General features: G+C 45.3%; 1 protein-coding gene across 1 annotated transcript in view; it reads right to left on the bottom strand.

The window, feature by feature from the left end:
- LOC139583178 (lysosomal-associated transmembrane protein 4A-like) overlaps positions 1-5,387 on the bottom strand; it is a 32,263-nt gene extending 26,876 nt beyond the window's left edge. The window contains exon 1 of the mRNA XM_071414005.1: positions 5,152-5,387. Within this exon, the coding sequence (XP_071270106.1) occupies positions 5,152-5,280 (129 nt within the window). The 5' untranslated portion in view covers positions 5,281-5,387. The remainder of the gene's footprint in view (positions 1-5,151) is intronic.
- Between the last annotated feature and the right edge of the window lie 10,556 nt (positions 5,388-15,943).

The following is a 15,943-nucleotide window of genomic DNA, read 5'->3' as shown; positions in this document are numbered from 1 at the left end:
TGACCTGGAGCCAGTGGGTCTGACGACGAACATGTAGCGAGGGCCAGCCGACTAGGGCATACAGGTCGCAGTGGTGGGTCGTATAAGGTGCTTTAGTAACAAAACGGATGGCACTGTGATAAACTGCATCCAGTTTGCTGAGTAGAGTATTGGAAGCTATTTTGTAGATGACGTCGCCGAAGTCGAGGATCGGTAGGATAGTCAGTTTTACTAGGGTAAGTTTGGCGGCGTGAGTGAAGGAGGCTTTGTTGCGAAATAGAAAGCCGACTCTAGATTTGATTTTGGATTGGAGATGTTTGATATGAGTCTGGAAGGAGAGTTTGCAGTCTAGCCAGACACCTAGGTACTTATAGACGTCCACATATTCTAGGTCGGAACCGTCCAGGGTGGTGATGCTAGTCGGGCGTGCGGGTGCAGGCAGCGAACGGTTGAAAAGCATGCATTTGGTTTTACTAGCGTTTAAGAGCAGTTGGAGGCCACGGAAGGAGTGTTGTATGGCATTGAAGCTCGTTTGGAGGTTAGATAGCACAGTGTCCAAGGAAGTGCCAGAAGTATACAGAATGGTGTCGTCTGCGTAGAGGTGGATCAGGGAATCGCCCGCAGCAAGAGCAACATCATTGATATATACAGAGAAAAGAGTCGGCCCGAGAATTGAACCCTGTGGTACCCCCATAGAGACTGCCAGAGGACCGGACAACATGCCCTCCGATTTGACACACTGAACTCTGTCTGCAAAGTAGTTGGTGAACCAGGCAAGGCAGTCATTAGAAAAACCGAGGCTACTGAGTCTGCCGATAAGAATATGGTGATTGACAGAGTCGAAAGCCTTGGCCAGGTCGATGAAGACGGCTGCACAGTACTGTCTTTTATCGATGGCGGTTATGATATCGTTTAGTACCTTGAGCGTGGCTGAGGTGCACCCGTGACCGGCTCGGAAACCGGATTGCACAGCGGAGAAGGTACGGTGGGATTCGAGATGGTCAGTGATCTGTTTGTTGACTTGGCTTTCGAAGACCTTAGATAGGCAGGGCAGGATGGATATAGGTCTGTAACAGTTTGGGTCCAGGGTGTCTCCCCCTTTGAAGAGGGGGATGACCACGGCAGCTTTCCAAACCTTGGGGATCTCAGATGATACGAAGGAGAGGTTGAACAGGCTGGTAATAGGGGGTGCGACAATGGCGGCGGACAGTTTCAGAAATAGGGGGTCCAGATTGTCAAGCCCAGCTGATTTGTATGGGTCCAGGTTTTCCAGCTCTTTCAGAACATCTGCTATCTGGATTTGGGTAAAGGAGAAGCTGGGGAGGCTTGGGCGAGTAGCAGCGGGGGGGGCGGGGCTGTTGGCCAAGGTTGGAGTCGCCAGGAAGAAGGCATGGCCAGCCATTGAGAAATGCTTGTTGAAGTTTTCGATTATCACGGATTTATCGGTGGTGACCGTGTTACCTAGCCTCAGTGCAGTGGGCAGCTGGGAGGAGGTGCTCTTGTTCTCCATGGACTTTACAGTATCCCAGAACTTTTTGGAGTTAGAGCTACAGGATGCAAATTTCTGCTTGAAAAAGCTGGCCTTTGCTTTCCTGACTGACTGCGTGTATTGGTTCCTGACTTCCCTGAACAGTTGCATATCGCGGGGGCTCTTCGATGCTATTGCAGTTCGCCACAGGATGTTTTTGTGCTGGTCGAGGGCAGTCAGGTCTGGAGTGAACCAAGGGCTATATCTGTTCTTAGTTCTGCATTTTTTGAACGGAGCATGCTTGTCTAATATGGTGAGGAAGTAACTTTTAAAGAATGACCAGGCATCCTCAACTGACGAGATGAGGTCAATATCCTTCCAGGGTACCCGGGCCAGGTCGATTAGAAAGGCCTGCTCGCAGAAGTGTTTTAGGGAGCGTTTGACAGTGATGAGGGGTGGTCGTTTGACCGCGGACCCGTAGCGGATACAGGCAATGAGGCAGTGATCGCTGAGATCTTGATTGAAGACAGCAGAGGTGTATTTGGAGGGCAAGTTGGTCAGGATAATGTCTATTAGGGTGCCCATGTTTACGGATTTAGGGTTGTACCTGGTGGGTTCCTTGATGATTTGTGTGAGATTGAGGGCATCTAGCTTAGATTGTAGGACTGCCGGGGTGTTAAGCATATCCCAGTTTAGGTCACCTAACAGAACAAACTCTGAAGCTAGATGGGGAGCGATCAATTCACAGATGGTGTCCAGGGCACAGCTGGGAGCTGAGGGGGGTCGGTAGCAGGCGGCAACAGTGAGAGACTTATTTCTGGAGAGATTCATTTTTAAAATTCGAAGTTCGAACTGTTTGGGCATAGACCTGGAAAGTATGACAGAACTTTGCAGGCTATCTCTGCAGTAGATTGCAACTCCTCCCCCTTTGGCAGTTCTATCTTGACGGAAAGTGTTATAGTTGGGTATGGAAATCTCAGAATTTTTGGTGGCCTTCCTAAGCCAGGAGTCAGACACGGCAAGGACATCAGGGTTGGCAGAGTGTGCTAAAGCGGTGAGTAAGACAAACTTAGGGAGGAGGCTTCTGATGTTGACATGCATGAGGCCAAGGCTTTTTCTATCACAGAAGTCAACAAATGAGGGTGCCTGGGGACATGCAGGGCCTGGGTTTACCTCCACATCACCCGAGGAACAGAGGAGTAGTAGGATGAGGGTGCGGCTAAAGGCTATCAAAACTGGTCGCCTAGAGCGTTGGGGACAAGGAATAAAAGGAGCAGATTTATGGGCGTGGTAGAATAGATTCTGGGCATAATGTGCAGACAGGGGTATGGTGGGGCACGGGTAAGGCGGAGGCAAGCCCAGGCACTGGGTGATGATAAGAGAGGTTGTATCTCTGGACATGCTGGTCTCAATGGGTGAGGTCACCGCATGTGTGGGAGGTGGGACAAAGGAGGTATCAGAGGTACGGAGAGTGGAACTACGGGGTCCATTGCAAACCAAAACAATGATAACTAGCCTGAACAACAGTATACAAGGCATATTGATATTTGAGAGAGACATACAGTAAGGCATAAAGTGATTGCAGGTCTTGATTGGGAGAGCTAGCTAAAACAACAGGTGAGATAACAGCAGCTAGTCAGCTAACACAGCAACAGCAGGTAAAAATGGCGACAACTAGGCAGAGAGGGTCGGATTAACTACACAGAGAGCCTGAGTTAAAACAGAGCCGACAGATAAAACACAAATAAACAGAATGGAGTACCGTGAATTAATGGACAGTCCGGCAGGCATCAGCTATGTAGCCAAGTGATCATAGTGTCCAGGGGGCAGCCGTAGATGGAGCAGGGAAGCCGCCACTAAGCTAGCACGCGGCGTTTAAAGTTAGTAGCCCGGGGGGTGGTCTGCTCAGACGGAGGGGGTCTGCTCAGACGGAGGCCGGTTGAGGGGACAGCGGATGGGGTATTCGTCTGCAGACCAGACGTGGTCGTGTCGACAGAGAATCCAAGCCGGATGGCGATGGCGAAAGAGAGGTTGTAATTGTAGAATTGTGTTTGCTAACTGGTGCTAGCTTCGTGGCAGTGGCGCTAGCTGCGCTAGCTGCGCTAGCTGCAAGCTAGCTGTGAGGATCAGAAGTAGTGGCTCAGGGATTACGGCAGGAATCCGGCGTTGTTGTCGAGAGACAGTCCGATGCTGGTAAATTGGTGAGTAATATCCAGGCTAATAACAGGGCTGGTGTCTGTGCAGAAGGTAAAAGCTGCTAGCAGCGGCTAAAAATTACTAAATAGCTTGTAGCTGATTAGCTGGTTAGCTACTGGGGGTTCTTGAATGTGTTCCAAAGTTAAAAAATAATAGCGATTCCGTATCACATTGGGTGAGGTAGGTTACCGGAAGGTATAATCGAATTAAAAATCGAAAAGAGAAAAAATTTAAATATATACAAGAAATACAAACGTACACGAGAGGACTAAACAAACACGTCTACACTGCTACGCCATCTTGGACACATGATATCACCGCCTGGTACGACAACTGCACCGCCCACAACCGCAGGGCTCTCCAGAGGGTGGTGCAGTCTGCACAAAGCATCACCGGGGGCTGCCCTCCAGGACACCTACAACACCCGAAGTAACAGGAAGGCAAAAAAGATCATCAAGGACAATAACCACCCAAGCCACTGCCTGTTCACCCCTCTACCATCCAGGAGGTGAGGTCAGTACAGGTGCATGAAAGCTGGGACAGAGAGATGAGATTGGAAAAACAGCTTAAGGCCATCAGACTGTTAAACAGCCATCCCTAGCATAGAGGCAGCTGTCTACCTACAATCTTGATATCATTGGCCATTTTAAATGGAACACTTGTCACTTTAATAATGCCACTTTAAAAATGTTTACATATCTCGCATGACTTATTTCATATGTATATACTGTATACTATTATATACTATCTATTGCATCTTAGCTGCTCGGTCACCCCTCATCCATATATTTTATATATTCTTATCCCATTCCATTACTAGATTGTGTATTAGGTGTTGTGGAATTGTTAGATATTACCCGTTAGATACTGCTGACCTGTCGGGTCTAGAAGCGTAAGCATTTCGCTACACTCGCAATAACATCTGCTAACCAATAACATTTGATTTGATGTCTATCTTGTCTATGAGAACGGTCTGGTGCAGAAGCATGAATGTTTGACTTCCCTACCTGTATCTCCTGAATGGTCCCTTTCTGACCACTTCTTCCATGTGTAAACATGTATGGAAAGTTGTGTTTAAATCAAAAGGGATGCGGTCAAAAAGTGATTGAATTCAAATGGATTTATCCTAACATTACTGTTACCTGACACGTTGGTAAGAGTTAGCCTACGTTAGAACAACATCCGATGTGCACCGGGGGGAGCTGAAAGTCCATACGGGTAACGTTAACCGCTAGTTAGTTAGTTAGCTATCCGATAACATTAGCGCCAATATATCAAATTCCATATATATAATGTTACAAAAGTATGGCACGAATCGGATATCAAACTGACTTTCTTGACAAATATTGTCTTCGGTTTAGCTTTTTGGTAGTTAGCACAATGGCCTACTCTCGACAGTACAGTGGCAACCAGAGGGTACTGCAATATAACCGCAAATAGCTAACACTAGCTAGGTAACGTTAGCTAGCACATTCTAAAAAGCCAGAAACATTGGCATTTGTACGTACCATGTACCAAGTGCCGAGAATGATGGTTCCCGTCCTGACATGGCAACACCCACAGCATCGCGTTGTGTAGAACCTGTGTCGATTCGGTTTAAAATGGTGCATGTCTTCCTCAAGAGTAGGGATAAACATCGCTGAAAAAGCTGGGCGACTAAGAAAGCCTCCACCATCAACAACCGACAATGCTATGAAACGCCCACTTATGTGACAGGCGTGTTGAAAGAAAACACAAACGAGTAGCTGTTTTGATTGACAACACTTTTTGGCCATTGTAGAGCTAGGATGATGAACGTCAACCAATCAGCTGCCTCACCACACTGACAATCCACAAAACTGTCTCTGTGGCGCAATCAGGTTGATGATGTGGAAATTCCTTTCCTACATATCTATCGTCAGTTTCCCTTCTCTTACATCAGTTTCCCTTCTATAAAAGCATGCTCTCAAAAGAAGAAAAAAACTGTTATTCAGATTTTTTTTTTTTTCTACCCTTATACTAAACATGGGCCTGCATCTTTCACTTCTGCTTTATGGGGTTTATGCAGTGCTTGACCTGGGCAGGAGTTCACCGGAGCTGAGTAAGGGCAACTCAAATGTTTTACTGCTTGAGCTCCTGTTCCTCTTATAGCATATTAGCTCAAAAGTATTGTGGAGCTCCTGCACCCAAATGTAAACAGTACCGGCACCCAAAATGAGTACCGGCACTTATTTCAATCCAAGTAAAGCACTGGGTTTACGAGTTACAAATAAAGATAATCTGTTAACATGAATAGAATACATATCTCAAGTGGATGCATCAAGTGGATGCATACTGTATTGTTGTTGTTTTAATACCCTGGCTAATGTTGGAATGATGGATACAAAACAGCAAATAACTATGTGTAGACCAAAGACCATGTATGGAATTAGGGTATTACGTGTGACAAATTCAACTGAGATCTAGTCAAAGTACTCATCCTTTGAGCTCTAGATGGCAGGAGAGTACTAGTGATACAGTAGGTTTGACTAACTCTGAAGTTAGACGTGGCAATGTGTTATGCAGGTTGATGTTTATTGTCATTAGTCTTTTCCTGGAGGCAGAACTGAGTGGTTTCCCCTGAGGCTAGCTGCAAAGTCAGAATTGGCTATATTGTAAAAATGTATGAAAACTAAAATGAGATTTTTAGTCTTCATTTTAGGGTTAGCAGTGTGGTTAAAGTTATTATTATATATATATTTTAAATGTAACCTTTATTTAACTAGGCATGTCATTTAATAAGAACACATTCTTATTTACAATGACGGCCTACCCCGGACGACGCTGGGCCAATTGTGTGCCGCCCTATGGGACTCCCAAATACGTCCAGATGTGATACAGCCTGGATACGAACCAGGAACTACAGTGACGCCTCTTGCACTGACATGCAGTGCCTTAAACCACTGCGCCACTTTGGAGACCTAAAGTTAGGGTTAAGGTTTGGTTTACAATTAGATGTTAGGACTTTGTGTCTTTGCCTGCTAGCGACCATTCTGCAGAGCTGCTTCCAGAACAAGATTCATGATGAAAAACGCTAACCTGCATGTGTTATCCAAACTATTCAAATCTGGATGTAGTAATTTAACACTTGTGTGTGAGTGCATGAAGGTATAAGCTAAACAACGGTTACGATTCACATGCCAATATCCCCACTCACATACAGAGCATTCAAAAAGTATTCAGACCCCTTGACTTTTCCACATTTTGTTACGTTACAGCCTTATTCTAAAATTGTTTTCCCTTATCAATATAAACACAATACCCCATAATAACAAAGTGAAAACAGGTTTTTAGACATTAATCCACCTGTGGTAAATTCAATTGATTGGACATGATTTGGAAAGGCACACAACTGTCTATATAAGGTCCCACAGTTGACAGTGCATGTCACAGCAAAAACCAAGCCATGAGGTCAAAGGAATTGTCCGTAGAGCTCTGAGACGAGTGTGTCGAGGCACATATCTGAGGAAGGGTACCAAAACATTTCTGCAGCATTGAAGGTCCCCAAGAACACAGCGGCCTCCATCATTCTTTTTTTTTTATTTTTATTTTTTATTTTTTTAAATTTTTTATCCCATTTTCTCCCCAATTTTCGTGGTATCCAATCGCTAGTAATTACTATCTTGTCTCATCGCTACAACTCCCGTACGGGCTCGGGAGAGACGAAGGTCGAAAGCCATGCGTCCTCCGAAGCACAACCCAACCAAGCCGCACTGCTTCTTAACACAGCGCGCCTCCAACCCGGAAGCCAGCCGCACCAATGTGTCGGAGGAAACACCGTGTACCTGGCCCCCTTGGTTAGCGCGCACTGCGCCCGGCCCGCCACAGGAGTCGCTGGAGCGCGATGAGACAAGGATATCCCTACCGGCCAAACCCTCCCTAACCCAGACGACGCTATGCCAATTGTGCGTCGCCCCACGGACCTCCCGGTCGCGGCCGGCTGCGACAGAGCCTGGGCGCGAACCCAGAGACTCTGGTGGCGCAGTTAGCACTGCGATGCAGTGCCCTAGACCACCCTCCATCATTCTTAAATGGAAAAAGTTTGGAACCACCAAGACTCTTCCTAGAGCTGGTCGCCCGGCCAAACTGAGCAATTAGGGGAGAAGGGCGTTGGTCAGGGAGGTGACCAAGAACCCGATGGTCACTCTGACAGAGCTCTAGAGTTCCTTAGTGGAGATGGGAGAACCTTCCAGAAGGACAACCATCTCTGCAGCACTCCACAAATCAGGCCTTTATGGTAGAGCGACAAAACGGAAGCCACTCCTTAGTAAATTGCACATGACAGCCTGCTTGGAGTTTGCCAAAAGGCACTTAAAGACTCTCAGACCATGAGGAACAAGATTCTCTGGTCTGATGAAACCAAGATTGAACTCTTTGGCCTGAATGCCAAGCGTCACATCTGGAGGAAACCTGGCACCATCCGTTTTTCAGCGGCAGGGACGGGAGACTAGTCAGGATCGAGGGAAAGATGAATGGAGCAAAGTACATAGAGATCCTTGATGAAAACCTGCTCCAGAGTGCTCAGGACTTCAGACTGGGCGAAGGTTCATCTTCCAACAGGACAACGACCCTAAGCACACAGCCAAGACAACGCCAGGAGTCGCTTCGGGACAAGTCTGAATGTCCTTGAGTGGCTCATCCAGAGCCCGCACTTGAACCCGATCTAATACCTCTGGAGAGACCTGAAAATAACTGTGCAGCGACCCTCCCCATCTAACCTGACAGAGCTTGAGAGGATCTGCAGAGAAGAATGGTGGAAACTCCCCAAATTCAGGTGTGCCAAGCTTGTAGCGTCATACCCAAGAAGACTCAGTTTCTCTATAAGCATTTGAAAATATTTATTAAATGTGTATTTGCAAGATAAACATAATATAATCAATCAAATTTATTCATGAAGCCCTTCTTACATCAGCTGATGTCACAAAGTGCTGTACAGAAACCCAGCCTAAAACCCCAAACAGCAAGCAATGCAGGTGAAGAAGCACGTAATATACATAATATAATCTGGTTCAGAAATGTAGTAATACAGTTCTTCATGACCTCAGTGATTCAACACTGTGTATTGACATTGATCAGAGTCAGAGATATATTGTTTTTGGCTCTGCTTCGTAATAAGTTGTGTCTCACGGTTGCAACACAAGCAGTGTATTGTGTGAGGGATGTCACTGTTCATTTCCACTCATTAAGCAATAATAATGAGTGATGGGACATAAGACATCAAATGATTATGACCCTGTCCGGGGGTATCATCGGATGGGGCCACAGTGTCTCCTGACCCCTCCTGTCTCAGCCTCTAGTATTTATGCTGCATTAGTTTATGTGTCGGGGGGCTTGGGTCAGTTTGTTATATCTGGAGTACTTCTCCTGTCTTATCTGGTGTCCTGTGTGAATTTAAGTATGCTCTCTCTAATTCTCTCTTTCTCTCGGAGGACCTGAGCCCTAGGACCATGCCTCAGGACGACCTGACATGACTCCTTGCTGTCCCCAGTCCACCTGGCCGTGCTGCTGCTCCAGTTTCAACTGTTCTGCCTGTGGCTATGGAACCCTGACCTGTTCACCGGATGTGCTACCTGTCCCAGACCTGCTGTTTTCAACTCTCTAGAGACCGCAGGAGCGGTAGAGACACTCTTAATGATCGGCTATGAAAAGCCAACTGACATTTACTCCTGAGGTGCTGCACCCTCGACAACTACTGTGATTATTATTATTTGACCATGCTGGTCATTTATGAACATTTGAACATCTTGGCCATGTTCTGTTATAATCTCCACCCGGCACAGCCAGAAGAGGACTGGCCACCCCTCATAGCCTGGTTCCTCTCTAGGTTTTGGCCTTTCTAGGGAGTTTTTCCTAGCCACCGTGCTTCTACACCTGCATTGCTTGCTGTTTGGGGTTTTAGGTTGGGTTTCTGTACAGCACTTTGAGATATTAGCTGATGTACGAAGGGCTATATAAATACATTTGATTTGATTTGATTACAAGGTACACTTTAGACTCACTACATTAATTACATTCAAGACAGTTGTATGTACAGTGTCCATTTCATCAAGGTGTGTGTAACATCCTAAATTAACACATTTTACAGATCATAATAAAAATATGGAAATGTTTTAGTTAAAATTACATATAAAGTACATTATGGTTACAAAAGAGCGTGAGTCGGTCAAAAAGTTCTAATAAATATAAACATTTCTGTTAGGAAACTACACATGACAAAACTAAATCAAAGGATATAGTATTTTCACACCAATAACAATCACTACATGTATTGTATTTTTTGGAGACAAAAAGCATGCTAGCCCTTTCACTTCATCATGTACCTAAGCTACATACACACACCTTGATTGAGTTTCTGGAGAAATAGAAACCCAAATTTCATGATACTTGTTTTGATTAATCTTGTTGTATTGATTTTATTATCTTACATTATGTGCATTAAATTGTGTGTGTTCATGTTCACAGGGCTCCCTTGATCTAGGTGGTGACCAACCCTTTATAAATTAAAAGTTTTTAAAAAGTCTCTTAATTTACTGTAAGTGGATATCTGCAGGTTTGAATCATTTTTTATTTTACCTTTATTTAACCAGGTAGGCTAGTTGAGAACAAGTTCTCATTTACAACTGTGACCTGGCCAAGATAAAGCAAAGCAGTGCGACACAAACACAGAGTTACACATGGCATAAACAAACATACAGTCAATAATACAATAGAAAAAAAAGTATTTGTAGTATGTGCAAATGAGGTAAGATAAGGAAGTTAAGGCAATAAATAGGCTATAGTGGCGAAATAATTACAATTTAGCAATTTAAACACTGGAGTGATAGATGTGCAGAAGATGAATGGCAAGTAGAGATACTGGGTGCAAAGGAGCAAAAAAAAAATAACAGTATGGGGATGAGGTAGTTGGATGGGCTATTTACAAACGGGCTATGTACAGGTGCAGTGATCTGTGAGCTGCTCTGACAGCTGATGCTTAAAGTTAGTGAGGGAGATATGAGTCTCGAGCTTCAGTGATTTTTGCAATTCGTTCCCGTCATTGGCATCAGAGAACTGTAAGGAAAGGCGGCCAAAGGAAGAATTGGCTTTGGGGGTGACCAGTGAAATATACCCGCTGGAGCGCGTGCTACGGGTGGGTGCTGCTATGGAGACCAGTGAGCTGAGATAAGGCGGAGCTTTACCTAGCAAAAACTTATAGATGACCTGGAGCCAGTGGGTGTGGCGACAAATATGAAGCGAGGGCCAGCCAACGAGAGCATACAGGTCGCAGTGGTGGGTAGTATATGGGGCTTTGGTGACAAAGCAGATGGCACTGTGATAGATTTGCTGAGTAGAGTGTCGGGGGCTATTTTGTAAATGACATCGCCGAAGTCAAGGATTGGTAGGATAGTCAGTTTTACAAGGGTATGTTTGGCAACATGAGTGAAGGATGCTTTGTTGCGAAACAGGAAGCCGATTCTAGATTTAATTTTGGATTGGAGATGCTTAATATGGGTCTGGAAGGAGAGTTTACAGTCTAACCAGACACCTAGGTATTTGTAGTTGTCCACATATTCTAAGTCAGAACCGTCCAGAGTAGTGATGCTGGACGGGCGGGCAGGTGCAGGCAGCGATCGGTTGAAGAGCATGCATTTAGTTTTACTTGTATTTAAGAGCAGTTGGAGGCCACGGAAGGAGAGTTGTATGGCATTGAAGCTCGTCTGGAGGGTTGTTAACACAGTGTCCAAAGAAGGGCCAGAAGTATACAGAAAGGTGTCGCCTGCGTAGAGGTGGATCAGAGAATCACCAGCAGCAAGAACGACATCATTGATGTATACATTCTTCTTTATATAATAATAATAAATGCTATTTAGTAGACGCTTTTATTCAAAGCGACGTAGTCATGCATGCATAAGGAAGTTACGCAACAAACTCCTTTGTCTTAGGTTTCTGGTATCCTCCGTTCAAAGTGTTCTGCTGGTTGACAGTGTAGTCTTTCTTCTTCATGTTATAGATCATGAGTGTTAATTAACAGAGCGGCAGCCAATACCAATCTCCCCACCACTCCAGCAATAATATCTGCAAAGAGGAAGAATAATAAGGTTGGACTAAGTACCACAGAGCAAACAGAGGATGCTGGTGGGAGGAGCTATAGGAGGACGGGCTCATTGTAATGGCTGGAATAGAACAAATGGAATGATATAAAACACAAACATATGGAAACCACATGTTTGACTCCGTTCCACGGATTCCATTTCAGCCATTACAATGAGCCCATCCTCTTAGAGCTCCTCCCACCAGCCTCCTCTAAGTGCATCTGTTAGTAAATATGGAGGAAGTAATATACTGAATAATACACTAGATAAGTTATAGTAAATAAGTCAGACGTTACCTGCAAGAGTTTTTGTTTGCTAGATTTACCTCGCTCTTTGCCACGTTGCCAATGGCGGATCCTATCAGGAATCAAGGTAAGACCCAGATGCAGACATGTCAAATTGACAGTGGTTTAATATTCCAACAGGGGCAGGCAATAGACAGGTCAAGGCAGGCAGGGGTCAACAATCCAGAGGTGGGGCAAAGGTACATGTCGGCAGGCAAGCTCAGGGGCAGGCAGAGTGGTCAGCCAGGCGGGCTCAGAGTCAGGACAGGCAAGGGTCAAAACCAAGAGGGTGAGAAAAAGGAGATACTGGGAAAAGCAGGCGCTGAGAACAAAAATGCTGGTTGACTTGACGAACTGGCAACGGACAAACAGAGAACACAGGTATAAATACATAGGGGATAAGGGTGAAGATGGGCGACACCTGGAGGGGGGTGGAGACAATCACAAGGACAGGTGAAACAGATCAGGGCGTGACAGATCCAGAATCATCTCCTATCTTAGGCCTTATGTCAAAGGTCAGGTCGGAGTCACACTAAAGACTAAAAAGAGGGGATACTCACACTCCACAATTTTTTTCTTGAGAACATATTTAGCTCATAGTAAATCTTAAAAAAACATTACTTATGGTGTTGTCTCTCCTTATAATTGGAACACTTTTATCCTCTTCGTCGATGGCATTGAACAAGGAGTCATCTTGACTCATTGTCAATGTAAATGTTGAGATTGTGGTAAACCTCACTTTGCCATGGTCATTTGAACTGCTGCTGCCTTTGGACACTGAAAGGAGTGGAAGCATGTTTGGTCAGAGATGTTTGGTACTGAGAAATGTAAAAAACTCAGACAGACAGACGCACATACACACCCAGACATAAAATGAACAGGATTACCTTCCGCCCACTCTCCAGAGCCTGAGCCAGGCCCCGAGCCAGAGCCAGAACCAGAAACATCTAGATGATTTCCAGATCCATCCAGGACTTTGAGGTATATAATACTACTTACAGGACACACAGACACAAGGACAACTTCAGTGTAGAAATGACCCAAGAAGTCATTAGGCCATTGCCCATACAAGCCAATAACTGTCTGCACCTCTGTACTAATACCTCTCTCAATACAAACAGAAATTGTAACCGATTGTAACAGCAACAGAAAACAACAGAGTATTTCTAAAATGTTAATTGTAGTTTTAGTGATTTAGTGAATTAATTCGAGTATTGACAGGGTTAACTTTCATGTAACCCTTTAAACTACGTCATACTTGAGTAGCTTTAAGGACTACAAAAGAAAAGACTAGAACAACATTATTCTCAACATTATTCTGTGAGTCAACCAGTGAATCATGTGGTCCAAAGTTAAGTGCTACACCAGCAGTATCGTCACCACACCAGCAACACAGGCCATTTCCTCCCTTCACAACACAACATGGCTGACACATAATGACTCAAGATGAGGCACTGCCGGCAAGATGTCATTGTCCTGTAAAAAACCCTGAGGGGACAATACATAAACTGTAGGGACAATAGCATTGGCTGGATTCTACAAAGTGAGTGAGTGTCAATACACGTACAGACTAACCCAGTAAGAGAAAACAAACCGAACACTGGATATTTTGTCTGCCATAAGGAAATGGTTGGTAGAAGTGTGATTCACAACAGAAGTGCTCATGAGGTGTCGGACAGAATCTAGTGAGGGGCTAGAGCCTAGAATTTAAGACCTCAACAACAATGTAAGACCACGTCAATTTTCCAAGATGGCATAGCAGTCAGACGTCCTTTGTCCTCGTCTTGTCGTGTCCCGTGTATATATATATGTACATATTTTCTTCGCATATCTTTTTATATCTTTTTTTTCTAAAAACTCAACTTCATAACACTCTCCTGTAACCCGTCTCACCAATTTAAACAAATAAAATAATATTATTCACCTCAAATCTGAAATCCACAACAGAAGCTAGCCAGAAGTTAGCCAGAAGTTAGCTGGCTAACGTTAGTATTCAGCTAACCACGGTTGGCGGTCAGCAGCTATCCTTTAGTTCGAAAAGCTATTGCCAGTTTTGTACAACGCGACTCAGACCAGAGCATACCGGACCTATTTTCTCTCCATATCCCCGGATTTCTACCGCAAGCTCTGGACATTTACACCTGGATCTCGCAGCTAGCTAGCTGCTATCCGAGTGACTATTGGCTAACGTCGGTCCCGGAGCAAACATCAATTATTCCGGTGTTAGCCAGCTGAAGAGTTCCATCAGCCACTCCTGGGCTACAATCACCTATCCGGATCCGTTTACTGCCAATGCGGAGCCCCACCGGGCCTTCACGACTGGACTACCGACGTTATCTGCCCTAGGGAGTTATCCAACTGGCCCCTCCGTCGCGCCGTAACCTGAACGCCCATCTGCGGCCCGCTAATCGTTAGCTGTCTTATCGGCTGCTATCTGAATAGGTCTATCGGACAATTTTCTTGGGCCACTAAAACTATAACTATTTTGTCAATTGGATTGGTCCCTTCTACCACACGGAACCCCACTAATCTACTGACGGAAACGCACGAGGTGGCTAAAAACAGACCTCCATCCTCTGCCAGCTTGCTACCCATGGCCCGGCTAGCTGTCTGAATCGCTGTGACCCCAACCAACCTCACTACTCACTGGACCCTTATGATCACTCGGCTAAGCATGCCACTCCTTAATGTCAATATGCCTTGTCCATTGCTGTTCTGGTTAGTGTTTATTGGCTTATTTCACTGTAGAGCCTCTAGCCCTGCTCATTATACCTTATCCAACCTTTCAGTTCCACCACCCACACATGCGATGACATCACCTGGTTTCAATCATGTTTCTAGAGACAATATCTCTCTCATCATCACTCAATGCCTAGGTTTACCTCCACTGTATCCTGCTCCTTTTACTCTCTGTTCCGGACGTCCTAGACGACCAATTCTCATAGCTTTTAGCCGTACCCTTATCCTACTCCTCCTCTGTTCCTCTGGTGATGTAGAGGTGAATCCAGGCTCTGCAGTGCCTAGCTCCACTCCTATTCCCCAGGCGCTCTCTTTTGATGACTTCTGTAACGGTAATAGCCTTGGTTTCATGCATGTTAACAGTAGAAGCCTCCTCCCTAAGTTTGTTTTATTCACTGCTTTAGCACACTCTGCCAACCCGGATGTCCTAGCCGTGTCTGAATCCTGGTTTAGGAAGACCACCAAAAACTCTCCATCCCTAACTACAACATTTTCAGACAAGATAGAACGGCCAAAGGGGGTGGTGTTGCAATCTACTGCAGAGATAGCCTGCAGAGTTCTGTCCTACTATCCAGGTCTGTACCCAAACAATTTGAAATTCTACTTTTAAAAACCCACCTCTCTAAAAACAATTCTCTCACCGTTGCCGCCTGCTATAGACCACCCTCTGCCCCCAGCTGTGCTCTGGACACCATATGTGAACTGATTGCCCCCCATCTATCTTCAGAGCTCGTGCTGCTAGGTGACCTAAACTAGGACATGCTTAACACCCCAGACATCCTACAATCTAAGCTTGATGCCCTCAATCTCACACAAATTATCAATGAACCTACCAGGTACCACCCCAAAGCCGTAAACACGGGCACCCTCATAGATATCATCCTAACCAACTTGCCCTCTAAATACACCTCTGCTGTTTTCAACCAAGATCTCAGCGATTACTGCCTCATTGCCTGCATCCGTAATGGGTCAGCGGTCAAACGACCTCCACTCATCACTGTCAAACGCTCCCTGAAACACTTCAGCGAGCAGGCCTTTCTAATCGACCTGGCCCGGGTATCCTGGAAGGATATTGACCTCATCCCATCAGTAGAGGATGCCTGGTTATTTTTTTAAATGCCTTCCTCACCATCTTAAATAAGCATGACCCATTCAAGAAATTTAGAACCAGGAACAGATATAGCCCT

Source organism: Salvelinus alpinus, chromosome 8 (assembly GCF_045679555.1).
Source record: "Salvelinus alpinus chromosome 8, SLU_Salpinus.1, whole genome shotgun sequence".
Taxonomy (NCBI): Eukaryota; Metazoa; Chordata; class Actinopteri; order Salmoniformes; family Salmonidae; genus Salvelinus; species Salvelinus alpinus.
The sequence above is the reverse complement of the archived record's forward strand: the minus strand, read 5'-3'. Positions and strand labels throughout refer to the sequence as shown.